The sequence below is a fragment of the Lepidochelys kempii genome, chromosome 2, assembly GCF_965140265.1.
Source record: "Lepidochelys kempii isolate rLepKem1 chromosome 2, rLepKem1.hap2, whole genome shotgun sequence".
NCBI lineage: Eukaryota > Metazoa > Chordata > Testudines > Cheloniidae > Lepidochelys > Lepidochelys kempii.
Window position 1 is genome coordinate 227655291 of NC_133257.1, and position 26744 is coordinate 227682034.

A 26744-nucleotide genomic window follows, 5' to 3' on the forward strand; every position below is an offset into this window, starting at 1 on the left:
TGCATAAACTTGGAAGCATTCAATAAAGGCAGCAGAAATGTGAAAGTCAAGGCTAAAAAACATGAAAACATACTCCATGTCCTGAACAAATTTTGTCATCTGTAGTGCCTGGGCAGATGCTGAAGTTGAAGGAATCAGTGGGGAGACATCTGCGCTCAAAACACATCATCTCTGGGCCACATGGTGTTCCATCCTCAACGTAGCCTAGGTCTGTCTCTTCATCTAGCTTAACATGTCCACCACTACAAAACAAACAAAGAGCCACAATAAATATGTGCACTGCTTTCAACATAAGACTGTTCAATACACTGGATTCTTGGGTGGCACATTCATTTTTGTTTGTGTCATTTTAATGTGCAGAAACTAGGCAGAATCCATAAAAAATATTGGGGAGGATATGGGTTTTTTGTCAGCGGCCCTAATAAAAAACAAAGATACTATATTTCTACCGTAGACATGCTGCCCAAAAAAACCCTTTAAAATACTCTGATTAAACATACATAACTTCTGGAGGCTGATATTCTCTATTTAGCCATAGAATAAATGCAGGAAAAAGCAAGGCAAGCTTCCCCAAAATGGCATTATAATGTGCCTCAATCCAAATCTGGAAGAAGCAATGGCAGGGGTCAGACTGAAATTCAATTTACATCAGTTTTTGTTTTGTTTTTAATGACAGCAGTTGCTTCTCACTTAGGAAGGAGTTTGCTGACATTTCCATAGCAGAGGAATTTGGAGGGCAATATCATCTCTGTTCTATTTTATAGGGTTTTAAGAATTACCTGCAGTTGTAGGATTTCCCCAGCTGTATGACTGAAGATGTGATTTCACCATCAAGTTCTCCAAGTCTTGGGACATTAGAGATATTGGAACACAGAAGATAACCACATAGCACATCCCTGTTTTGAGGGGTTAAATAGACATTCACTCAGAAAAAGAATCCAATAAAAATAGTTTACACTTATATAAAAAAAAGGTCTTTTGTTTTTTCACATGTGCTCGTAACTGGTACACAGCCCATCAGAATGGCAGACCACCACTTATTTCTCCCTCACTTACGTTAAGTGCTCAAGTCCAATATCACAGACAAAAGGGACCATAATTCTCTATGTTCCCATCCTCAAGAAAATTTTCTCTGCTTATCTGCCTTACATATTTTCCTGTTATCTTTCTTTGCTATTGCAAATACCTCAGTGGCCAGACTCTTTGAGCCTGAGGTCTTGTCTACATATAAAAGTTTTATCATTTTAACTATACCAGTACAATCCCCCTAATGCGGATGCGGTTATCCTGGTATAAAACTGCTTATACTGATATAGCTATTCCCATACAGGAAGGGGAATAACCTAGACCACTATAATACATCTTTATACCAGTGTAACTGTGGGCTTGGCTATGCTTACATTTTATAGCACTCTAACTTGCTGGCTCAGGGTGTGAAAAATCACCCCCCCTGAGTGCAGCAAGTCAGAGCGCTTTAAAGCGGTAGTGTAAACAGGCTCTGAGCGCTGGGAGCCGCACTCCCAGCACTGGGAGCTATTCCCCTCGTGGAGGTGGATTACCAGGAGTGAGAGAGCTCTCTCCCAGCGCTCGCGGGCAACCACACTCGCACTTCAAAGTGCTGCCGTGGGAGCACTCCCGTGACAGTGCTTTGAAGTTTCCAGTGTAGCCATGCCCTGTGTCCACCTTAAGGGTCGTACCAGTATAACTATTTTGGTTTTAAAAAAATCACCTCCTACCTGAAATATTTATACTGGTACATGTCTGATTTTTCACTTTCTTGCATCTGAGCTGTCATTTATACCTAATTAGCACAGGTTTAAACAATTACCTAAAGTGCAAGGCAGTGGAGAATTACCTCATGAACTGGCATGCCACCCCGTGAGCCTCACCTAAGGCCACATTAGGAAAAGAGGCTTTTTATAAAAGGATTTTAATTGTTGTTTCAAAATGTGTTAGCCCCCAGTGTACACAAGTTTCAGGCCTAGGCTCTCCGTAGCAACACTGATTTCTGCCAGAGACGTCCAGAATCTATGCATTTCTTCACAAACAAGACACAGCAGTATTTATTTCAAATATCTGTGAGAGCTGGTAAAAAAATGTATGATACTGTACACAAATCTTCCAATCACCATTTTCTCTACTTGAGGATTTTATTTGTAGGAGAGAGGAATGTGGACTCAGACCCAAGCTTTCCCAAAGTTCTGGTGGTAGATGGATCCAAATGTCTGTTGTGAGATTATCTCTACTAGGTACTGTCTCTCTGGCGTCCATGATTTGGGTCTTCATTTCAAAAACATTTATACTCCATACAGTGGGCCTGATTCTCCACTGCCTTGCACTTTGAGAAGTCATTTGTACCTGTGCAAAGTGGGTGCATAAGTTACAAAACCAGAATGGTGGCATTTTACACCAGGTTTTCACAGATGTAAATGACTTCTCAAAGTGCCAGGCCATGGAGAATCAGGCCCAGCCTTGCATTTAGGGTCTGACTACACTGCAGCTGGGAGGTGTGATTTCCGGAGTGGGTACATAGATTCATGCCAGCTCTGTTCAAGCTAGCACATTAAAAATAGCAGCCTGGACATTGCAGCACACGCAGCAGCTTGGGCGAGCCACCCCAACTCAGACCCAGGTGATTGGGCAGGCTTGGACTCAGGCAGGTAGCCCAAGCTGCCACTGGTGCTGCTATGTCCACAATGCAATCTTTAGTGTGTTAGTGCGAATGTCTACCCACAATGGGAATCACAACTCCCAGCTGCAGTGCAGACATACTCTTCGAGCAAAGCGAAGGAGTGATATTATGTACTGCCTTTCAGAGCCTTGGAGCAATGAGGAGGCAGGTAGTGACTTTAAGCCACCTTAACACCTCCTGGATTCTGGGTTGCTGTGATGGCCAAAGTGGCCCTGGCATAAATTTGGCTGATTTGAGAGCTGTTCTGATACAGAATCCCCCTCCGCCTTCTACTGGACTGCTCCACAGTCTGTTGCAGATGACAATCCATGAAGCTGGTGCAGACTATGGGGACTCTCCTCCAACCCCTGGCCCCATTCCTGACACCCTAAATTGGGGCTTGAGTTGTAGGTGGTCCTTAGAAGACAGCTGTCTTCTTTCAGTTCCTGTGCCAGGAGAATTCTCCCCCAGCCAGATCCAGGGCTTTTAGAGTCTGTTTATGACAGGTGAAGGGTTGGACCGGGGCAAGAATCTCACACAAGCTGCTTTCCAGAGTAGATGAACTTACTGTTTGTTGCACTGTATCCAAGTGTCCTTGCCCCTTCCACAGTTACCTTTCTCAGTCCCTTCAATATTCAATTTCTCATAGCAGTATCTGTCAGCAGCTGTCACTTCTAAAAACAGAAACAATTTTCTTCTAATAAGAATATGCACATTTTTAAAAGCCTGATGCAAATTTGATGTTAGAAATCAGGTTGTAGATCAAATAAATCAAAAATTATCTTCTACTTTATTCCAGGGATATTGGCTCTAATTATCTCTCCAAGGATTTCTTTATTCCAGACCTTGTTTACAAGTAAAGACCAGTTTTCAAGGAAAAATGTTTTTGATTATGGCCAGTTTGAGGCTCTAAAGAGTTTGGGGAAAAATCTTGAGTTATAACAGCACTAGATTATAAAACCAAATACTTGCCAGGAACCCTGGATCTCTCTACTTATCTTAAATGAGGGAAGAACCAGTTCAGACAATAATAACACCAAAACCTTAGCTTAAGACTCAAATCTAGTTTTTAAAAAATTACAGCTAATTTCTCATCCTTTCCTCCATTATTTTTCCTTTTAATGTATTTCCAGGTTCTATCAGGGACCAGTAGCATAAGTGCCTGAAATATAACACAAGCTATTCTCCTTTGATCTGTCTCAAGCAGTAGGAGGTACTAGATAGCTTATGACATGGCTGCTCTCATGAGACTTCCAGCCCAATTATTCAGACTCAACACGTTCTTTGGATAAGCTTTATAAAAGCATCTGATCTTTCCGAGTAAGAATCTAAACAAAACGTAAACTCTGAACTCATGGTTTGCCCATAACAATTTATATTGTTTTTCTTCATCTCCAAAGAAAGCTGAAGCTCTGGCAGAAATCGTTTAGCTTCTGCCAGTACCAAGAGTGACAGAGTCAATGCTGAACTAGCTGAGACAGTCAATGCGAAGGCACCCTCCATTTGTACTAGAACAGCAAGCTAGGAGATAAGAGCAGAGTGAATATCTTTGACCAAGACATTCCAGGCATAGCAAGTGCTGGTCTGTGACTGACCTGCTGCTGAAGACATTTCCCACAACATTTATTATTAGTAGTAGTATTGGTTTTGCAGTAGTGCCTAGAAGTGCCTCATGCACCAGGACCCTGTTGTGCTAGGTGCTGTACAAACACCTAACACATAGACAGTCCCTGCCCCAAAGAGCTAACAGTCTAATGCTATGTCTATACTACCACTTATGTCGGAAAAACTTACGTTGCTCAAGGGTATGAAAAAACCACACCATAAGCAACACAGATAGAAGTGCCGGTGTGGACAGTGCTATGTCGGCAGGAGAGCTTCTCCTGCTGACATAGCTACTACTGCTCGTTGGAGGGGGGGGTTAATTATGTTGACGGGAGAGCTCTCTCCCATCAGCATAGAGCAGCTACACGAGAGATGTTACAGCAGCGCAGCTGCCTCTGTACAGCTGTGCTGCTCTAAGCTCTCTAGTGTCAATGTAGCCTCAGTTGAATCTTATTTTCTACACGTTGTCGTGTTCAACACACAAAGTTGCATCAGTTTAACTAAACGTGTGATTTCAAACAAATGTTGTTAAACTGGTGGGTGCAGCTCTGTGTGCGGAGACTCTTCTATTGGTATTTCAGGTGCCAGGGTTAAACCCACACAAAATTCCACACATTTAAATAAACTGATATGCACTAAATCAGACAAGAATGAAGACCTCTGGCAACCATTTATTTTTTCTAGCCATGGTTTCAAACATGTTTCTAACTGCTAACTAAATAAAGTACACCAATCAGTGTGAAGAAACTGATCACCATGGCAACCTAGGGAGGTCCTGGGCTTGTTCTAAGCTCCAAGGGCCAACAGGGACCGGGAGCACAGCAGAAGCAACTGCTCAGTCCCTTGAGAGAAGAAATTCTTGAGTGACCTTCTCTGACTAATGCATGGATCACCAGTGATGGTCTTTGAAGAGTCTCAAGCCAAGCACTCTGTTGGCTGGAGACATGGTTGCTATGCTGAAGGGTCTTCAATAGCCAGGGACAGAAGTAAAGTGAGGGAATGAAGATAGAGGATCACAGAGCAACTGCCCACTCCTTTTCATAAAAATGTAAAGAATTATACTAAAAGTGGGTCCAGGCAAAAAAACAAGAACTAAAGGGCAAAGTTTGCAAGTTTCCTCTTTTACATATGGAACCCGGTCTCATGTTGAGTACATATCATGGCACACAGTCCCAGCTAAATTCTGACTGATTTTAATGATTCCAGGTAGGTGTATGTCTGCAAGATATTTGAATTTTTAGAGCTATAGCAATGAAAGTCAACTTAGAAACAATAATGTTTACTTACTTTCACCCCAGATGTATTTACACTGCCGATCCCTGGTTTTACATCTTCCTCCAAAACAAATACCCTAAAGAGATTGAAGAGACAAAAACAACCTTTTTTCACATTTTCACAACTGGGTCAAATACACTTTCAAATCAGGTAAATTACTGTTATTCATTTTATTTTGCATGTAATGGAAAGACTAATTAACAGGTAATGTGGTTCTACTTTCTAACTGAAAATACTTTGTGAGCCTAGATCCAAATCTCTTTGAAGTTAGTGGAAAGACTCCTACTGACTTCAAAGGTCTCAGATCAGAACCTATAGGAATATGTTTTCCCATCTATAAAAATAATAAAAATATAAATCCAAATTATAATTACCTGTTTGTTATCACATGAATACCCATCCATTTTGTGACTATTGGGAGAACACTACAGAAAGAGAAAACAAGCACTTGATAATCCAGATAGTGAGCGGGCTATAAAAACAATTTATAAATCTAAGGCAATTAGTGGCATTTCAAAATTTCTTTCACTATCACTTTCCCCCTTAAACTTAAAGTAATTTTTATACAACATTTAAACAACTTACGATACTACTACAATAACTCTCATACTGACTGAGATTGTGCATGTGTTACACTTGTTCACTTTTTGTGAAAGAATTTTAAAATATTACCTGGCTGGAGTTTCCTGTGCAGTTTTCTGGAATATCACAATCGTTTACCGCATCTCGGCACACAACCCCTTTCGATTCAAACTAAAACAAGTTTGAAAAATCGCTTTCTTAGTATCTCTATAACCAGCTTTTTCATGCAATAATCATTTCAACAGTTTTAACCAGAATCAAAGGAAGGGAAATTTTCAACTTTGGGAAGCTATTTTGACTCAGTTTAGATTCCACGCATGTCACCAGGATTAAGAAAACCATCACCTTATATTTTCAGTTACAAGTGTAAGGGCCAAATTTTGCTCTCACTTCTATTAATCTACCTAAGATACTTGCATGTCTCCCATCACTGTAGTACCTGAGGATCTCACAGTCTTTAATGTTTATCCTCACAACACCCCTATGAGGTAGAAAAATGCTTTTACCTCCATTTTACAGAGAGGGAACTGAGGCACAGTGAGACTAACGACTTGCCCAAAGTAAATGACTTGCCCAAGGATGTCTGTGGAGGAAGAGAATTGAAACTGAGCCTCCTGAGCCTGCAGCTAGCACCTAACTACTGGATCATGCTTCTTTTCTTTTATAATTTTCACTTCTGCCAGCACAGCTACCCCAGGTCATTAGTAAGAGATCATTGGGTCACTTACATCTATGTAACTCCATTATATCAGTGTAAATCAGGGTAGAAATTGGCCATAAACATTGTTGGATTCCACATCATTTTATACCCACTTCTAAAGTATCCATACATTTAAGGATGAGAAAGTTAGTAATAACAGAATGTATGGTGTTTAATTTCTGAATAAACATTTTATACCATTGCCAAAAGCCTCATGACCTGATGAAATGGCAAAATATCCCACAAGTGGGGACTGTCAATGCTGTGCACCCTGTTTACCAATGAAGCATCACTACTTCCTTCTCAGTCGCATCACCAGTTACGGACATGCCTCGGGTCCACTTCAGAGCCCTCAGTTTTTCCTGACTGGGTCTGTTAATCTGCACACCCCAGTTCACTTTTTTCATTTGTGCTCTCTTTCTGTGCACAGATTTTGTATAAGATTTGACATGCTACTGTTCTAGGTCCTCAGCCAGTGTAATCAGTGTAGTTTCATTGACTTAAGTAGAGCTAAATTGATTAACATCAGTGGAAACTTTTTTCTGACACCTGGCTTAGTTTTTTTCTCCCCTGCCAGCTGTGGAAAAAAATAGGTAAGATAGACAGATAGGGTAACATTTTCAAAAAGTGCCTCAGTGATTTAGGAGCCTAAGGGCTTGTGTACACATGCAGTTGTTCCTGATTAACTCCACATGTGGACACACTTATTCCAGAATAAGAGTGCCTGTTACAGGGTGACTGGCCCTTTCAAAGGGAGTGAGGACCAGCGCATCGGTGACCTGCTGCTCAATTAGGCTTAAGGGAAGGCAACTGGGCCTTATAATGGGCACCTCTGACAGGAAACAGGGAGGAGAAAAGAAAGATGCTGAGCCTGGTAAGAGAAACCCAGGAACTGGGCTAGACAAGAAGTTGATCTCCAGAAAAGATCCATGATAAGGCACTATCTGGGGAAGGGTGGCAGGATTCATAATATGCTTAGAGAAGCTTATCTCCTGAGGGAGAGCCTGAAGAGATATCACCTGGCAAGGGGCTGGCAGGATGTTTAACCATTGACCACTGTGGTAGAAGAAGAGGAGCCCCTAGGAATGGGTGAACTGGAAGAATTGCAAAGGGAAGGAAAAGTAGCTGGTTTTGGACAATAGGGTTTTAGAACAAGATGAATCCTCCTGTTTGTGGATGTGGGGGTGACAGTGTTAAGGTGACATTGTACCAATAAAGAAGTCCAGGTTGGGCATAAACACAGATAATCCTAGTGTACTTATTATATGGAAGCCCTAACTTGTGGGGAAACTGAGGCAAGGGTGCTACAGAGTCACGCTTGGCCAGCAGGGGGTGCTATAGGGCAGGCATACTCTTTTACATTACCTTGCTCCTGTTTAGTTTAACCCACTTTCACAACTCTATTTGGCAGACAGCCCTTAGTTCCATTTTCTAAAGTGATTTAGGCATTTGGGAGCCTAAGTCTTACTGAAAGTCAATGGGACTTGGCTGCTAAGTCATTTAGGTGCTTTTGAAAATTTTACTCATAGACATCTTCTGGGTTTTTTAAAATTGCATTTTAAAAAAATGTGCTTAGAAAAATGAGGTCTATTACAGCATAATTTGCACCTTTTTTGCATTTAATGATGAGTCCAAAGTCAAGGCAGAATGTGGCACTGAGCTGTAACTAACATTTCCCCTATAGGAGTCAGACACATCAATGCACATTGATTAAGATGATAATATCACATATAAGTACATTGCATAGATAACATTATTATTTATTGGATGAGCAGCGTCCTTTATTAGAACAGTGTCCTCAGCTTGAAGACAAAAGGTGAAAATCAGAAGTGTGTTTAGCTGGACTTAGTGAACAGACACTTGACCTACTCCTGCCTATTGATTGATTGATGAGTCTAAGGCTGTCTACATTAAACCTCTACAGTAGCACAGCTGTACCTCTGTAGTGCTTCAGTGCAGACACTCACTAAAGTGATGGGAGGGGTTCTTAATCCACCTTCCTGAGAGGCAGTAACTAGGTTGACGGAAGAAGCCCGAGAGCTGTCTACATCAGGGGGTAGGCCAGCTTAACTAAATTGCCCGGGAGGGGGGGTTCACTCCCCTGAGTGACATAGCTGGGACGACCTGACTTTTTAGTACAGACCAGGCGTTAGGAGAGTTTAAGCTTGTGTAACTTACATAGGGCCTGATCCAAAGCCCAATAAATTAAATAAAAAGACTTGCATTGTATTAAATGGGCTCTGGATCAAGTCCCTTGTTAAGGAGCCAGGGGGAGGTGTAAGTTAAAGTAACAGCAGGCCTCCTTTAACTTACACATCCTCACGCCTTACTGCTAGTTGCTTTTCTTACTACACTCTTCTTTGTGACCCTCTGTTCTATAAGTTTCCACAACAGAGACTCTCTCTGATTCAGAGAGGCAAATTCAGAGGTGATGTGTAAGTGATATGGTGCATGCATCTGAACATGTAAGTCCAAAGGAGTCCAGAAGGAGTCCAAATTGATTTGGACTGGTTTGGGGTTGGAAGAAGGTGTCAATTAGTCTAGACTTAAACTCACCTCTGAATTTGGCCCACACTCCCTGCCCCAAGTATCTTATAATCTAAAAGACAAAGATCAGAGTTAGATTAACCAGCTTTTGATGAGTTTTAAGAGTCAAACTTTCAGAAAGGGAGGTCCAAGGTCAGAGCAAAAATGCATGTGCAATTGTGCCTATAATCACCTAAACTCACTAACTCCCCATAAATGACAGCATAAGTCACTTTAAATGCATTGTACTTACCTGACACTTTCTACAGCAAAGCCCATTGCTGCACTCTGAGCCTGCAGTCAGGGTGCATGTATGACAGCAATCTCCTCCTTCAATGGCACACTCCTGGGGAAGAGACACACGTGTGAAATGTTACAGAGAAAAGCCTATTTCTCCAAAAGCTCCATTACTGCTACCAGGTGCTTTTAAACTCAAGTAGATTTTAACCAGGCTCAGTATGAAGCTGAATATATACTATATGCATGCCACTAAAACATCAGGATTTCCACATAGTAGAGTCTGAGATGCCACAGTTTCCCCTGTATATAAAACAGGACACAATTGTAATAACTGTGTGGTATCTGTTGTCAAATGCTGACAATTTTAATGGTGACCACTATAAACTCTTGATATACTAATACCACTTTCCAAATATTAAAAAATAATCTTTCAGGGCCTGATTTTGCAGCCTTAATTATGATTATTATTTAACGTTTTATATATATATATATGTGTATATATATATATATAAAAACCACCACCACGCTAGGTCCATTGCAGTAGGCACCATATAAACACATAATCAATGACAGCTCCTGCCCCAAAGATCTTACACTCTGTGTGCATCCCTCTCATTAACGTTAGTGGAAATTGTGGGTGTCAGTGACTCCTGGATTAATACCCGAGCCTGTAGTTATTGATCCAAAATATGTTGTACTTACTGCAGTAGTACCACAGTCACACTCTTCTCCATCTTCGACAAAACCATTGCCGCATTCTGGAGGATCTAGAAGCTGCAGTGCAAAAATTAAGAAAAACAAAACGCTACAAATCTTTCCCAAGATCCCAAGTGAACGTCTCAACTCTTAACTATGTACAATTTGTACCACAGGACTTAAACAAATTCCATTAATCACAAGGTGACATTTTCACTGTTCAGGGTGGGGGTGGGGGTCTTAACTGGCTGATCTTGATTTTAATATCAGCCTTCCAATGGAGCGTTGTAGGACAATACACCCAGAAACATGTGGTTTCAATTCCCCCATGCTTCTTGTAAAGAGGTCTGTATTACCTCTTCCTTGCTAGAATGAAGCATGCGTCTCTGAAAGACTTGTGAATTAAATAAACATTCATTTTTTAAAAATTGTTTTACTTTAAAAGATTTTGGATACAATGTTTTAAATCGCAACTTGATCACTCTGGCTTCCACTTCTTTCTTTCACATTTTCATATCCTATAAAAGAAAAATCTAAATGCTGCTAATCTAAATTGTGATAAGGGATACAAAAAACTTCTACTGTATTCTACTAATTTTTGTGAATTAGCATAATCAGTAAACAAAGCCATGATGAGCATACATTCTATTAAAAATCACTTTGTTACAAAAAAGAATCCACCCAGTGAAGGGATTTAACAATCAAAATGTCTCATCATCTGTCATGAGATGTGAAAAACCAGACCTGCAAAAGGAAGGATACAGGTGTTCAAAAACAAGAAACAGTTACATCCTATCAACAAAATAAACAGCGCTGACTATCCCTTATATCATTAAGTACATCTGTTAAAAGAAACACACAACACTTCGCAGATGTACTCCCTATTATAATCATCCAAATGAGAAGACAGCATTTAATATGTGAACTTCGTGAGATGATTTTCACTGGGGTGCTGAGAGAAAAAGCAAATTCATTCTTGTTTACTTGATAAAGGCAGCTCTCTCATAATGAAAAATCTACGAACCTGCAGCTATGAACTATTCAAGTGAAGAACAATGCCCCCCTCTAGTGTTTACTGCAATTCTGCAGCTGTGCAATTGGTCATAAAGTTTATTCTATTCCTCCAGCTACTGAAGAAATAAAAATCCTGCTTTGGCAATCCCTGTTTTCTTTTGCATTTGTGGCAAACAACGCTGCCAGTTTAGCTTGTCTCCATGTTTCCTCACTAGTCCAGGATTAGCATTGTAGATGATAGCATCAGTTATAAACAAAGGATTCAAGATCCCCATCCAGAGTACCTTGGGTTTTGACTATTGCTGCAATAAACGAAGCTGGTGTTCACCAACTAACCTATTGCAGAAGCTACCATCCTAAAGGCGCCGACTCTTTTGCTAGGGCTTTCTTCACCTCTAATTTATACTTTGTAGTCTGAAGTCTCTGGTGGCTGGAGACTGTGTGGCCAGTGACAGCTCTGACAACTCAATTCCCACAGAACACTGAAGTTACACCAGAGATGAATTTGATCCACTGAATACTGTCCCTCCATCCTTTTGATCATATTTTTGCTCTGTATCTTTAAGCATTTGGAAAGTCACTTCTATTTTTCAAACACTATTTTAAAAAGTTATAGTTGCAAAACAACTTGTTGCAAAATAGCAGGAGGTCAGGGAAGCAGTCTCTTTGAGGACTAATGACAAAGTCGTCATTACTTCAGAAGTGGTTGGTTTATTAATCTTCCCCTAGCGACCAAATATGTTATATTTTCTGTTTCCAGTAACAAGAATACACCAAAGACACTACTAGTACCTGGAGTCTGCTTGGCAGCTTGCTGCCCTGGTACCAACCCACCAGATTGGCTCTAGAAGCTAAGTCTTAATTGCAGGGGGGGAGATGAAATGAAAGCAATGTTACTTGAGGTTTCCAGAGATCCACACTGACAGACATTAGTCTAAAGTGAAGCAGAACTATGACTGTGCAGAATGTTTGCAAAGAAACCCAAAACCTCAGTAAATTAAATTTGGTATCATGTTCCATTTCAAATGCCAAACTCAGTCCATGCAAACCTGTAGAGTAGAACTGGGTGACTGATGGTTTTGTGTCAAAACCTGGTGAAACGTTGTGGTTTCACAATGAGTTTTGTGGTCTGAGCCATTCAAGCAAACGTTAAGGGATGTGTGAGGAGCACGAACCAACGTGCATAAACAGTAATTAAAATGTTTGCCCAAACTCTTATGAACTAAAATCACCAATTTTCAACCATCTGTAACTGGAAAATCTGGAATGGGAAGTGGGCTGGAAACCTCACAATCACAAGGTTTTTTGTGATATGACCCAGTTCTTCCTGTTTCAGCTGGATCAGAAATACCACAGGAACGACTTTCCTTGTGGTATTTCTTTATCATTTTGTATCCCACCTGAATAGGCAGAGTGCAAGAAGATAATTTGTTCTAATGTATCCTGAACCTTTTCAAAAGTTTAGAAGGGTATCAGTTCAATTCAATTAAAGCTGAAAACTCTTGAGGATTACTTTATTGAACTGTTGAACACATCCCTAGCCTCAGTAGGTGTGTACTATATAAACAAGGCACATAATCTTCTCCCTATCCAATTCCTGACTGTCCAGAACAGTAACGCCAAAGTGAGTTGAAGAATACTTTTAGTTATATTGATGGCTTTACCAAAATAAGTGATTAGTATTGAACCAAACCAATAATGTTGATTGAAAGTGTGCCCTGAATTTATTTGTCCACCCAACAAATGCCAGTTTCTTCAGCAGGCCAAAAAGAACCAAAAAAAATCCCAAACAAACAAACAAAAACCCCCAAAACCATTTGTTCCAAAAATACAGGCTCTAAAATTATTATTCGGTGCTGCACTGAAGATTTATTCTGGTGTATGTGAGGAAGAGCTTTTCTCTGAAAGAAAGGGTCTAAAATGCTGGAAGAATCTGTTCAAGATTTTGTTAAAGCACAAGGATTACATGATGTGTGTGTCTTATGCTGGCCCCTTTGCACAGGGCAAATTTCACCCTCTGAGACTTGGCTAGAAAAGGTAGTTTCCTTCTTCCAAGAGTTCTGGCTGCAAAAATATATGTATAAGTAAAGAATACCTTGACCACTGTTCCCTTTCTCAATAATCAGCTGTTAATTACCTTGGATGGTTTATTGAAGAGGCAGGCACCACCTCCGTTGTTTAAAAATTCATGATACTCCTCAATGTCACACTTGGAGAACTTGCTTGGAAGATAATAACTACAAAGAAATAGGGTAGTTGGTTATTTATTTCTCAAGTTGCTTTTGACCATTATACAATATTTTGTCTGCTTCCAAAATATGGGGGGAAACATATGGTCTTATTCTTGGAAAGGGGTTGCTAGCATACTTGATTCAGAGCCATGTGGTGAAAATATCTGCTTGCAAATCAGTACTCCCATTCTAACTTCTATGCCTTTTTGTAGTGCAAGTGTTTGTAGCATTTGGCTACAACTCTGTAACTGAAATTTTTAATCTCTCATATATTGAATATGTTCCTTTTCTCACTGTTGAAAGAGTGTTTAATATTGCCCTAAATCATGTACAACTTTTTCATAGCAGATGCTCAGCTCAAGCATGAAAGGTATATTTGTTGATTCATTTGCTTTACATCGTTACATGGAAGTTCCTATAAAGAAATGTCTTACCCAGTGTCTCCCATTATACATCCAGACCATGTGTCCTCACACTTACACTCACCTAACAACAACAACAAAATTAAAATTCATACTTTGAGTCTGACAATTTTAAAATCTCTGCATAACATATATTATGTTTCTCATATTAAAAAGAACACTGAAAACCTATATTCCTAATTTCCTCCAAATAAAATATAGAAAGAAACATTTACTTTTTTCACTATGCACAGGTCTCAAATTTATGTGTACACATTGGCCAAACTTTCTTCCATAAAACCACACACATTACTATGCAATCTTGACAACCTTAGAAAAAAATTCTTGCTTTTCATTTCTTATTTTCCAATAGAATCAGGAGGAAACTCCTCCCCTTTCACTTGAAAGAAGAAAAAACAAACAAGCAAACATAAACTTACCAGTTAGTAGTTTTCTTTTATCTGAGAAAATGCCAAGATTGTGGCCTAACGACTGCGCCAATGTCACTGCAAGAAAGTCTGACTTTCCATACTGAAAGAAACAAAACAGGATGGGAACAATAATCATTTTGACAGAAGAAACTGAAAACATAAACACACCTTTTGTACGTTTTAAAATAAGATTTTTTTAAGGCAAAAGCAGATCAACAGTTTTATGGCTCTTACTTCAGTGAAGACTCATTTAACTGCGGCTGGATAATGGATCAGCAAGGAAGACAAACCACACTCTTAAGAATAGGCCAGGTAAGATTTTTTTCTTACCAGAGTAGCTTCAAGCGTGAAGGAGAGAAAGCTGCAGACTCTCGTTTGGAAATGCAACCGAACCCAACCCCAACCTTATTCCGTTTGCCTTTTAGCATTATCCTCTAATTTGAACTTTATTTTGTGGGACTGTATTAATGTTCTGTATTGATCATGCAATAAGGGGACATTTTGAGAAAAATGCTTGTGTGGACACAGACACTGTGGCTACCATATCAATTTGTGCTAGTATGAATATTCACACCTACTTCATTCACACCTCCACCTTTCAATAGTGAACAAATTCCACCAATGTAGGCTGCACCACTCCGACTGCTCTGAAATTGACTCCCCCTTTAAAAAACAAAACAAAATGAGAAAGTTTACTTCTTACGTTAGCCAATCCCTCTATTTACCTCTCTTATTTCCAAATGCCAGTTGCAATTACTGTGCTGTTCACTGCACACAAACAGAACAGAGAGCTGTGAAAACCAAAGAAACTTTCACAATTCTTTCAAGGAAACCTTTCCCAAAACACACTAAGGAGGAATAACATCTGTTCTCATGCACAGGCAAATTCTTTGAGGGAGAAACTCCCCTATAAAATAGTTTCATATTTTCATAAAGTTTAAGGCCAAAAGGAGCCATTACATCACACAGTCTGACCACCTGTATTAAATTTTAACCAAATACCCCTATATTAAGCCCAATCACTTTAATTAGACCCTAAGTATGTGAGCAAGACACACCAGCCAGGCATCACTTGCAAAGAGGATTCTTTGAATCCCCTCAGAGCACTGGTGCATCCTGTCTGGTGTCCCGTCTTCAGCTGTGGCTGACCACTGATTCGTCAGAGGAAGGTGGAAAAAAACAAAACCAACCCACAATACATTGGGCCAATTATGTGTCAAGGGAAAAAAAATCCTTCCTGGCCTCTGCAGATGACTGGCTGAAGCCCTGAGGCATGAGATTTCCTTAAAGCTGCAGATGGGAGCATGCTGAGTGCTGTGCAGGCAAACCTGTTTCCCTTGGCCATGACAGAAAGGGATGAACAGGGGGATTCATAGATTCACAGATTCCAAGGCCAGACGGGGTCACCATACAACCATACAGCTCAATCCCTCAATTCCACTGTTTGTATCCCTTCTAAAAAGACGTAATTGTAGGAGCTGCTATTTCTAGATGATCTAGGAATTTAATGTTCTTAGATGTTGTTATTATTAATTATTATTATTTGTATTATAGTAGCACGTAGAGGCTCCAACCAAGATCAGGGCCACACTGAATAAAGTGTTCTACAGCCACACAGTAAGAGACAGACCCTGCCCCAAAGAGCTTACAATCTGAACAGACAAGACAAAGGGTGGGGAAAATAAAGTATTTTACCCCAGTTATACAGCTGGTGAACAGAGGCACAGAAAGATTAAAAACCTGATCCTACAAATACCATTCTTAACTTTACTCATGTAAAGTCAGATGGACTAATTTAGCACGTACCTAAATGTCTATGGGATTGGGCCCTAAGTGACTTGATGAAGGTCACACAAAAAGTCTGTGGCAAAGCAGGGAACTGAGCCCCAATCCAGTCTCTCACGAAGAGACCACCCTTTTCTCTTTTTCGTTAGTGTGATTGATGTAATAAAACCTACCAAAACAATTCAGAGAATTAGGGAAGAACAGAAACATTCCTCCCAGTAATGATACTCATTTTATGATCCTTATGGTGCACTTGTCTTTTGAGAACAAAGTATTTTGAGGGAACAGAGAACCTCAGTAATCCTGCAGTATGCAAGGCACTGAATATCTACTGGCACATATTGTGCCAAATTGGCTTTTAAACAGAGCTCCAAATTGGTTTCAATGTTCTGCTATAAATGAATGATGTGAGTGGCCCACTGTCAGTATTCTATTGCAACACAGTACCATGCACTATCCATCAGGGCAGCTGTGTTGGCAGGTAATTACACAAGACAACAGGAGTTCACAGCACATGCAGCTTGTGTTTAATATATTGAAACTAGCATGAGAGTAGCGTTTAGTTACATGATTAGTTACATTGTTCTAACCTCCCTCCCGCCTCCCGGTCCCTTCGCACTATTGTCAGGATTACTGTACACTGCATAACACCATAGAAAGGAAAGGTTTCGGCCACTAATAATAAAGCACTCCCCATGGAATGAAAAAATAGTAATAAAATGGCATACGAAGTTACGTACGAAAAAAGGTGAACTGCATCACTTTTCTCTCTGATAAAATCTCTCCTATATTTCATAAACTCACGTAGAGTCACCAATGGGTTTTCAGATATGGTGAACTTGTTATCAGTAGCCCAGGTTTCCATGGCAACCAATACTATCCTGGTGTTAAGTTGTTCTTTATATATCTAGTACATTAACAAAATGAACAAATTTATTATATCATATAGAATATAGTTGCTTCTTTTCCCTTTTTTTGTAACAACTTACATCTGTAATAATGAACATTTTGTTCCCTGAGGCTCATCAACTTTCTTTTTTAAACAGGAAGTTGTACGGCTAAAATCCAGATTTAAGGTCACACCCCAATAAGCAGTTCTGCATGACCACAAGGGTCCACCAGCAAAGAGCTCCTGGCAGGATCTGAGCCTTGCAAAGGTCTCTGGGACTCTAAAACCTTTGTAAGAATAAACTGAGAGATTTGATACAAATCTCTAAAGGACCACATAAGAATTCTGGATAACTCAAAGATTTAGGTTCAGAAAAATCAGGGTTTATCTGTATTTTACAGTGTCCAACATATCTTACTTACACAACAGGGCTCTATACTCCTCAACAGATATATGCAACAGGTATCGGTATCAGGGAGACATGACCACTTCCACTGTTACAGAATTCTTCAGCAGTGCCTATCTTCAGACTGAGTGACTTATCGGGGGAACCCTGGTGTCCCAGACCAAAGGATTTCAATGGTGGCAATACTATTTTTCATTTGCAAATCCTGGAAATGTTTCTGGATACAGTAGCCATCTGTTGTGTGATTTATAGCCCCAACAACTACCTATATTCCCTTGCCCCATATAAAATAGGATGAACTCGAATTTATTAAAGGTTGAATAAAACATACAATTTCTCCATATATTTTAGTGCACTATAGTTTTAGACCCCTTCCTGGTTGCAGCTGTAGTTAATACATTACCCTTTCTGGGTAGTTTTCTGAATAAGATGTGCTTTAAAAACTCATTCAGGCCTCAATCCAGCAAGGTACTTGAGCATGTGAAGTCACAGGAATTATCTAAAGTTAGACACATGCTTAAGTACCTTGCTGTACTGGGAGCTAAATAAATATCTGCAATCTTCACATAAATTAATATCATGTATATCTGTGAAATAACATTTCCTACAGTTATCGGCACTACAACCACATGGTTCACGACACATTTAGAAAAGCATTTAGTTGAGCAATACTTACTAAATCTGCCATGTTCACCACTGATTTAGCATAGCTGTTCGTATGGCCAACTGATAATCTATGTTTTTTACACTGAAAAACAAACACAGACCAGTTAGAAATATATTTCTGAAAAATAATTTTGACTGAAAAACATAAATCAAAAGATGAATCTATCAACAGCAGAAGCTGTGCTCAAGCTGCTTATCTTTTTCACTGACTGGAATGTTAAAAAATTGTGTCTAGCAAATTGTTCAGATACTCATATTACCTATTTGCCTCACAATGGTGTTGTGAAGATTCATTAATTAATGTTTAGAAAGTTCATTAAAGAAACCCAACTCCAAGAGAGCTAGAGAGCGAGAGACTCCTAACTTGAGAGAGAGTAGGGTTGCCAATTTTAGTTGAACGTATTCCTGGAGGCTTCATCACATGACATAATCTTTAACTAAAGATTAATCTTCAGTTGCTGGAGATTCCAGAACAATCCTAAGAGAGAATGACCATCTGAAGTACAACTCCAGCTCCAGGAAGGAGGCTGAGGGGCCTTGTAAACAGGGGGAAGAAAAACCTACTAGGACTTTGATACAGACCCAGAGTGGGCATGAACTTGAGCTACTAAAGAAATGAGTTTCACTCTGCAAAAAGAGTTAATAAACCTACAAAGGGGATAAGTGCTTTGACCTAATCTGGTCTGTGTAATTGACTGGAACAGACCAAGTGGGTGCTGTGAGCAATGCACTTTTAGGACCACAAGGGGATACTCTGAAGGCAGTTCACCATGACACAGGGTACCAGAAATTGACTGTGAGGCCTCCTCCTCTCAAGGAGGGAATCTGAACAGCAGGGCATAAACAAACCACTGTGGGACATTTACCCTTCCAAATCTGCATGGGGGGGGGGGGTCCAGGAACAACTGCAGGAGGACCAGCTCTCTCTTTTTTTAAGGCATCCAGCAATTGGAACAAGACAGATGTTGGAAAGGAAGAAGTCATGGGGTTGTAATTTAGGTAGTCCCTCTTTCTCTCCTTAAGCTGAGAGTCCTCCCAAGCTTTTCTCCTTGGAACTGAGGTTGTAACTTAGGCCAGCTATTGGGGCATAGCCAGCTTCTCCTACTGCAGGCCCCTTTTCCCAATTACTCCTCATGCTCAGAGGGTTCACAAGGTTACCCTTCTCCTGCTGTGAGGCAGGAGGCAAAAACTGGGTATATCTTTGCAGGGCTGTGGCCTTATATTGCATTTTTAAAGTTATTTGATCTGAATTTAGAATATTTTAAAAAACCCTTTACAAAAACTAAACCCCCAAAATATTCTCAGTACTGGTAGTTGCACTACAGAAGAGCTTTTTAAAAGAAATATTTTACCTCAGCTAAAACTAATTTGTTACCATGCACTGGACATGCAGAAATATTACAAAAATTGTATCTTCCCTTATTGTTTGCAGTGTTGTTGTAGCCATGTTGGTCCAAGGATATAAGAGAGACACGGTGGGTGAGGTAATATTTTTTATTGGACCAACTTCTGTGTAAGATCAGAAGCTCGTTTCTTCCACCAACAGAAGTTGGTCCAATAAAAGCTATTACCTCACCCATCTTCTCTCTCAAATATAGTAGTTATTTAAACATTATTTTCAGTTATGTTTTGAGAAGTTTTTCAAAGACACTGGACGCTGTTATCTACATTTTCACTTTTGTTTTTAATTCATCACTGTTTACAATATCTTCTTAGAGAAGAGGATAGGGCAGTGGTCCAGGGTTCTGGTCTCAGCTCTGCCACTGATTTACTGTGTGACCTTACGCAAATCACATAAAGTTTCATTTTCAAGGATTGCTGAGCTTCCACAAGTTCAACAGAAATAAGTGGCTCTGACAATGCTTAGCCCATTCTGAAAATCAGGCCCTGAATCTCCCCATACCTCCATTTACGTATCTTTGAAATTAAGATAACGATGCTTACCCACATGTACAAAGGCTTCAAGATCTACAGATGAAATATTCTATATACATGCTAATTATTCAGAATCAATAGTAAAAGACAGGAAACAAAATGTATTTTCAGACCATTTTTGTTCTTTTCAGCAAACACTGATATTTTCCAACCAAAATTTCTCCTGGAGACATTTGGTTTACTTCCTAGTTTGTAACCCAGTTACTTGAGCACATCTCTAGAAGTAACTGCTGCTGAAGATTCAGCACTGATCACTCACTCTTTGTTTTTAGATGATTGCCTAACAGGGGAAATTGTATTGGGGTTTTTTGTTTTGTTTTGTTTTTAATTTAAATCCATCTCTCCATCATAGAGAAATTAACAAAATGTGAATTTTTATGCATTACCAGGCAATACAAAATTTACAGTAAGGCAAAGTTTGGGTCTAAACGACCAGACAGTGTATATGACAGTTTCTTTCCAGCTACCATAAGATACATCGATCACAGATTAGAGTAAGAGCTAGGAAACTGCCTGTGGGTAAAGTTACATCCATTTAGAATTCTGCAGTATTTGATGGTTCTGTCCAAGTTCTATAGTCACAGTTTATATTCTATAGGATATAAAATGAGAATATTAAGCAAGAAGTACTTCAGAGTCAATGAGCCCTGGGAACAGCTTGCTTACCCTGAACAGACAGATTCCAACACTGATTTATCATGTCTGTGAAATCACCAAGGTCTGGTCTACACTTAAAAGTTCTATCAACGTAGCTGCATCGCTCAGGGATGTGAAAAAAGCTGTAGCTATGCCGACCTAAGCCCCAATGTAGTCATGGCCAGGTCACCAGAAGAATACTTCTGTTGGCCTAGTGACCTACACTACAGCCTACAGCAGCATAGCTGCAGCGCTGTAGCATCGACATGGCATAACAGTACATACTCAGCTGGGCAGGAATTCAGCAATTATAAGGCGCTGCTGTTTGTGGCCTCAGCAAAAAAAGGAAGAAGGTAAGTTAAACAGATATATATGCTAGCATATTATCTAATTCTAATTGTTTGGACATTCAGCAACATAATGTGTGATCCCTAAAAAGATACTAGGTGCTCAGAGTTCAGACAGTGTTGTAAATGCAAGAGGATTAACAAAGTATACTGCCTAAAATATAATGAATACCTCTTTCTAATATGTACCCAGGTTCATAGTGTAGGAAAATGAAATAATCACGGTGTTTATTCAATTAACAGACATTTTACCAAATGTTTTTAACCAACAAGAAAATTAATGTGCAAAAGTTTAAACAGGAAACAGCTGTGTTCAAATGGGTATATCATGTAGCAGGCAATGATGCCTGCTCTTCTGGCTCAAACACAACCACTATAATAAAGAAAATTCTGAACACCAACTACCATCTTCTGTTGTGAAATAAAAATCACTGTCACCCTCGACATTATTGCTATGCTCACCCAACACAGGGGTCAAAGGAATAAAGCTTTGTTATTTAAATTATTTAAGGATGGCCGTGTATTCCTTCTAGAACTTGACGGTATCTTTGCAAATGTGGACATTGCTTAAGAGAAGCTGTTCATAATTGAAAAAACCCTAGGGAAGCAGAACAACTATAGATCTATAGATTTTAAGGCCAGATCATCTAATCTGATCTGCTATATAACATATGCCATAGTATTTCATTTAGTTACTCCTGTATTGACCCTATCATTTGCATTTGGCTAACCAATAGCTTCCAGAAATGCAGTCAGTCTTGATTTAAAGACTTTAAGAGATGGAGGATCCACAACTCCTCTTAGTAATTTTTTCCAATGGTTAATGACCATCACAGTTAAAAAATTGTGCCTTATTTCTAATTTGAATTTATCTGGTTTAACTTCCAACTGTTGATTCTTGTTATGCCTCTCTCCACTAGGTTAAAGAGCCCTTTAGTACTGTAACAAAGTAAGTGAGATGCATTCTCATTAAAAAAAAAACCAATGATTCTGCGCACAGTCACTAGTAAACTGCAGACTAACATTATAGATTGTTTAGTTATTATAGGTAAATATTATGTACCATCAGCTTGGAGTCAGATATACAGCAGGTCACTCTGTGTCAAATTCTTGTTCTGAACATTTTTTAGGTCTAATTCCGTTCTCAGTTATGCTGGTGAAAATCAGGAGTAACTCTACTGGAATCACACAATGATATAAGTGAGATCAGAATCAGCCCCCCAGTCTTTAGGACATAAACCGTATTAATAAGATCATTGGTGTACTTTATTGTTTATGCCTTGAAGGCAGGTAAGACAATAATAAATTATTGATGTATTTCACATAGCAAAGTATGCAAGTCTTACCATTAGATGATCATTCACAATCATTAACTCAATGTATTTTGTTTCCTCCTCAACTTTACGTGAAATCTGATGAACCTGCAAAAAGATTAACAAACAATAGCTGTTTAAAGGGCAACTGGAAATGAATCTTAATTTGCCACATCAACAAGGGAAAAGTTTTGATACGGTCTCCCACAGTATTCTTGCCGGCAAGTTAAAGAAGTATGAACTGGATGAATGGACTATGAGGTGGATAGAAAGCTGGTTAGATCATTGGGCTCAAAGGGTAGTGATCAACAGCTTAATGTCTAGTTGGCAGCCGGTATCAAGCCGGTTTTGTTCAACATCTTCATTAATGATCTGGGTGATGGAATGCATTGCACCCCCAGCAAGTTCGCGGATAACACTAAGCTGGGCGGAGAAGTAGATATGCTGGAGGGTTGGGATAGGGTCCAGAGTGACCTAGACAAATTGGAGGATTGGGACAAAAGAAATCTGATGAGGTTCAACAAGGACAAGTGCAGAGTCCTGCACTTAGGATGGAAGAATCCCATGCACTGCTACAGGCTGGGGACTGACTGCCCAGGGCTGGCTCTAGGATTTTTTCCGCCCCAAGCAAAAAATTTGCCTCCCCAAGCTCCGAGAGCACAACTGCCCAAGCAAAAATAAAAAAAATTAAAAATGGTGATCGGAATGCCACCCCTGGAATTGTGCCGCCCCAAGCACGTGCTTTGCTGGTCCCTAGAGCCAGTCCTGTGACGTGCTAAGCGGCAATTCTGCAGAAAAGGACCTGGGGATTACAGTGGATGAGAAGCTGGATTCGAGTCAAGAGTGTGCCCTTGTTGCCAAGAAGGCTAATGGCATATTGGGCTGCATCAGATGGAGCATTGCCACCAGATCAAGGGAACTGATTATTCCCCTCTATTCGGCATTGGTGAGACCACATCTGGAGTATTGCGCTTTTGGGCCCTCCACTACAGAAAGGATGTGCAAAAATTGGAGAGTCCAGCAGAGGGCAATGAAAATGATTAGGGGGCTGGGGCACATGTCTTGTGAGGAGAGGCTGAGGAAACTGGGCTTATTTAGTCTGCAGAAAGGAAGAGTGAGGGGGGGATTTGACAGCAGCCTTCAACTGCCTGAAGGGGGGGTTCCAAAGAGGATGGAACTTGGCTGATTTCAGTGGTGGCAGATGACAGAATAAGAAGCAATGGTCTCAAGTTGCAGTGGGGTAGGTCGAAGTTAGATATTAGGAAAAACTATTCCCCTTGGAGGGTGGTGAAGCACTGGAATGGGTTACTTAGGCAGGTGCTGGAATCTGCATCCTTAGAGGTTTTTAAGGCCTAGCTCGACAAAGCCCTGGCTAGGATGATTTAGTTGGGGTTGGTCCTGTTTTGAGCAGGGGGTTGAACTAGATGACCTCCTGAGGTCTCTTCCAACCTTAATCTTCTATGATTTATATTAATTCATCTCCCTGTGTTCTCATTTATTATGAATGCTGCCATCCTTCCACCATTTTAAATTTATACTGATTGTAGCACTATTAAAAAACGATTGTATATTTGTATGTATGTCAGATCTGTCTGTGTTTCCAAGCTATAAATAGGGACAATCTTTTAACTCCACATCTGGTCAGCAGATTATTGTTGGAGGGTCAACAGGAAAATTATATAATAAATGTATATAAAATGTAGTATGTCCTCTGCCCCCGTTCCCTCCAAAATAGGTGTAAATCCTACAAAATAAACTTAGAACTTTCTAAAAGAACCCTAGATTTCTGAGAGAGAGCCTAAACAGTGTCTACATCTTTAAAAACGTTTTTGGTACCAATTGTAAACTCACAGAATTGCTACAAACTCTCAGAATGGCACAATTAACTATTTTTCCCCAAAAAGCCTTTTTGTAAGGGCTGTACTGCTTATTCAAATTCTAAATCAGTCAATCAACTATTATTAATACACAGTCAATTAAGTGTCACATTTCCTTCCAGTTTACAGATGTTCACAGCCAGAGTAAGCCAGTACGCCCTGGTACGGTGTACCAGTAAGAGCCGGTGTGCTGTACCGGGACCGGCTTTCCCAGAGGGCAATTTAAAGCCCTGAGGTAGCGGCAGCAGGGCTCTGGTGGGGATTTAAAGGGCCCCGGAGCTCCAGCCACCGCTACCGCCCCGGCCCTTTAAATCTGCGCTGGAGCCCTGCTGCCGAAGCTCTAGGGTAGGGGTGGCGCTCTGGAGGGGATTTAAAGGGCTGGGGCGGTAGCGGTTGCCGGAGCCACAAGCCCTTTAAATCTCCACCTGAGCCCTGCTGCCGAAGCCCTGGGGTAGCGGCGGCGGGGCTCTGGCGGGCATTTAAAGGGCCCCAGAGCACCAGGCCCCGCTACCGCCCCGGGGCCCTTTAAATCCCCACCTGAGCCCTGCTGTCCGAGTGCTGGGGTAGCAGTGGTGGGGCTCTGGCAGGGATTTAAAGGGCCCTGGAGCTCCAGCCGCTGCTACCACCCCGGCCTTTAAATCCCCGCAGGAGTCCTGCTGCCCGAGCCCTGGGGTAGTGGCGGCGGGCCTCCGGAGGGGATTTAAAGGGCTGGGGCGGTAGCAGCAGCTGGAGCCCCAGGGCCCTTTCAATTCCCGATGGAGCCCAGCCGCCGCTACCCCAGGGCTCGGGCAGCAGGGCTCAGGCGGGGATTTAAAGGGCTCCGGGCTCCGGCAGCCGCTACCACAGTGGAGCCCCAGGCCCTTTAAAGCTCTTCCAGAGCCCCGGGGTAGTGGTGGCAGCCAGGAGCCCCCAGGGCTCCTCAGTGATTTAAAGAGCCTGGGGCTCCACTGCAGTAGTGGCAGTTGGAGCCCTGAGCCCTTTAAATTGCCCCCGAGCCCCGGGGCTCCCAGCCGCCTCTGCAGCTGGTAGCTCAGGGGTGATTTAAAGGGCCCCAGGCTCCCAGCCGCCACTACCGCAGCTGGAGCCCCTGGCCCTTTAAATCAAGATTTAAAGGGCCCGCAGATTTAAGGCCCTGCCTCTTCCGGTTGAGGCCATGCCTCTTCCGGTTGAGGCCACCCGCCCTGCTCAGGACTCCGGCGTAGCAGTAAGTCCTCTAACTTACTTTCAACCCTGTTCACAGCCACGTTTCTAAATGATGCCTTTATTTTCCCTGTTCTTCCCAGCAGAATTATGTTATTATTCTTGCTGTAAATCTTGAGCAACTACTTCTTGTTTGTGAAAAGTCAGACAATCCCTCTAGCACTATTTGATGTAAAGTGAATTTCACAAAAGTTATTTATGTGACCCATTTTTTTTTATTTGCCTGTTTTTTTTCATGGCAGTGAATATGCGCTTAAATTTTATTTGAGCCGTTTAGTCTTGTTTTTCATTCAATACCTGCTTCTTTTCTGGGATGTGTTTGTGCATGTATCATACTCATGGAGATAATCATGATAGCAGAGTATCAATACGAGTATATATTTCTAAGTGAATTTAGTGCTCATAAAAGGTCATGTAATGCCACCTTCTCCTCACTGGTCTCCCCACTTCTCATCTCTCCCCGAATAGCTGCTGCTGAAATCATCTTCCTCTTCTGCTGCTTGCACCTTCTCACTCTGTGACAGAATGTACCCCTTTGTCCAAACCTACACATTATAGTAATAATCTTTGTACAGTGTATGTCTTCTAAGGTACCATTCGAAAACTCATAATTTGGTGATCAATATTGTTCTGATAAAATATGTGTGGCAACATTGTATGTGAAGTTTTATAAAATTCCACTGCATGGTGTTCTTAACACATGTTCCAAATTGACAGGTTTCAGAGTAGCAGCCGTGTTAGTCTGTATTCGCAAAAAGAAAAGGAGGACTTGTGGCACCTTAGAGACTAACCAATTTATTTGAGCATAAGCTTTCGTGAGCTACAGCTCACTTCATCAGAGTAGCTCACGAAAGCTTGTGCTCAAATAAATTGGTTAGTCTCTAAGGTGCCACTAGTACAACTTTTCTTTTTGTTCCAAACTGAGGTTGGCAAACAGATCTGTGTGCTCTGCTTAATTTGCACTTAAGCAGTAAATAGAGCAGTGGTGGACAACCTACAGCCTGAGCTCCACAAGCCCAAGTCAGCTGATCTGGGCCAGCTGTGCATATTTAATTGGTGTGTAGACATAGTCTTCATAATCAGTGATGTCAGAGATACTGACAGATGTAAAACGCAATACAGACACATTACGTTTGTCCATCACCAACAGACCAGCAGCATCTCTGTGCAATGCCCAGGTCTAAAATCAGAAACAAGGAACTTTTGCAAACTCCGAAGAGTGTTATATCTGCCTTACCATAACCTCTGACTGAGCTCCACTAAATGCATATCTGTATTATCAGAACAAATTTAAAAAGTGGCATATATATTTTACATG

The 26744-nt window shown here is 40.8% G+C and overlaps 1 protein-coding gene across 9 annotated transcripts in view; it reads right to left on the reverse strand.

Annotated features, from left to right (window-relative positions):
• The window catches only part of ADAM22 (ADAM metallopeptidase domain 22), a 196425-nt gene that overhangs the window by 38787 nt on the left and 130894 nt on the right, over positions 1 to 26744 (reverse strand). For all 9 annotated transcript variants that reach the window (XM_073334068.1, XM_073334061.1, XM_073334066.1 and 6 more), the window contains 15 exons: positions 22383 to 22457; positions 18129 to 18200; positions 16898 to 17064; positions 14951 to 15035; positions 14382 to 14472; positions 13975 to 14026; positions 13447 to 13546; positions 10302 to 10373; positions 9613 to 9705; positions 6224 to 6304; positions 5926 to 5976; positions 5564 to 5627; positions 3240 to 3345; positions 780 to 896; positions 74 to 242 (listed from right to left, as the gene is read on the reverse strand). In XM_073334068.1, the coding sequence (XP_073190169.1) occupies positions 74 to 242; positions 780 to 896; positions 3240 to 3345; positions 5564 to 5627; positions 5926 to 5976; positions 6224 to 6304; positions 9613 to 9705; positions 10302 to 10373; positions 13447 to 13546; positions 13975 to 14026; positions 14382 to 14472; positions 14951 to 15035; positions 16898 to 17064; positions 18129 to 18200; positions 22383 to 22457 (1395 nt within the window). The remainder of the gene's footprint in view (positions 1 to 73; positions 243 to 779; positions 897 to 3239; positions 3346 to 5563; positions 5628 to 5925; positions 5977 to 6223; positions 6305 to 9612; positions 9706 to 10301; positions 10374 to 13446; positions 13547 to 13974; positions 14027 to 14381; positions 14473 to 14950; positions 15036 to 16897; positions 17065 to 18128; positions 18201 to 22382; positions 22458 to 26744) is intronic.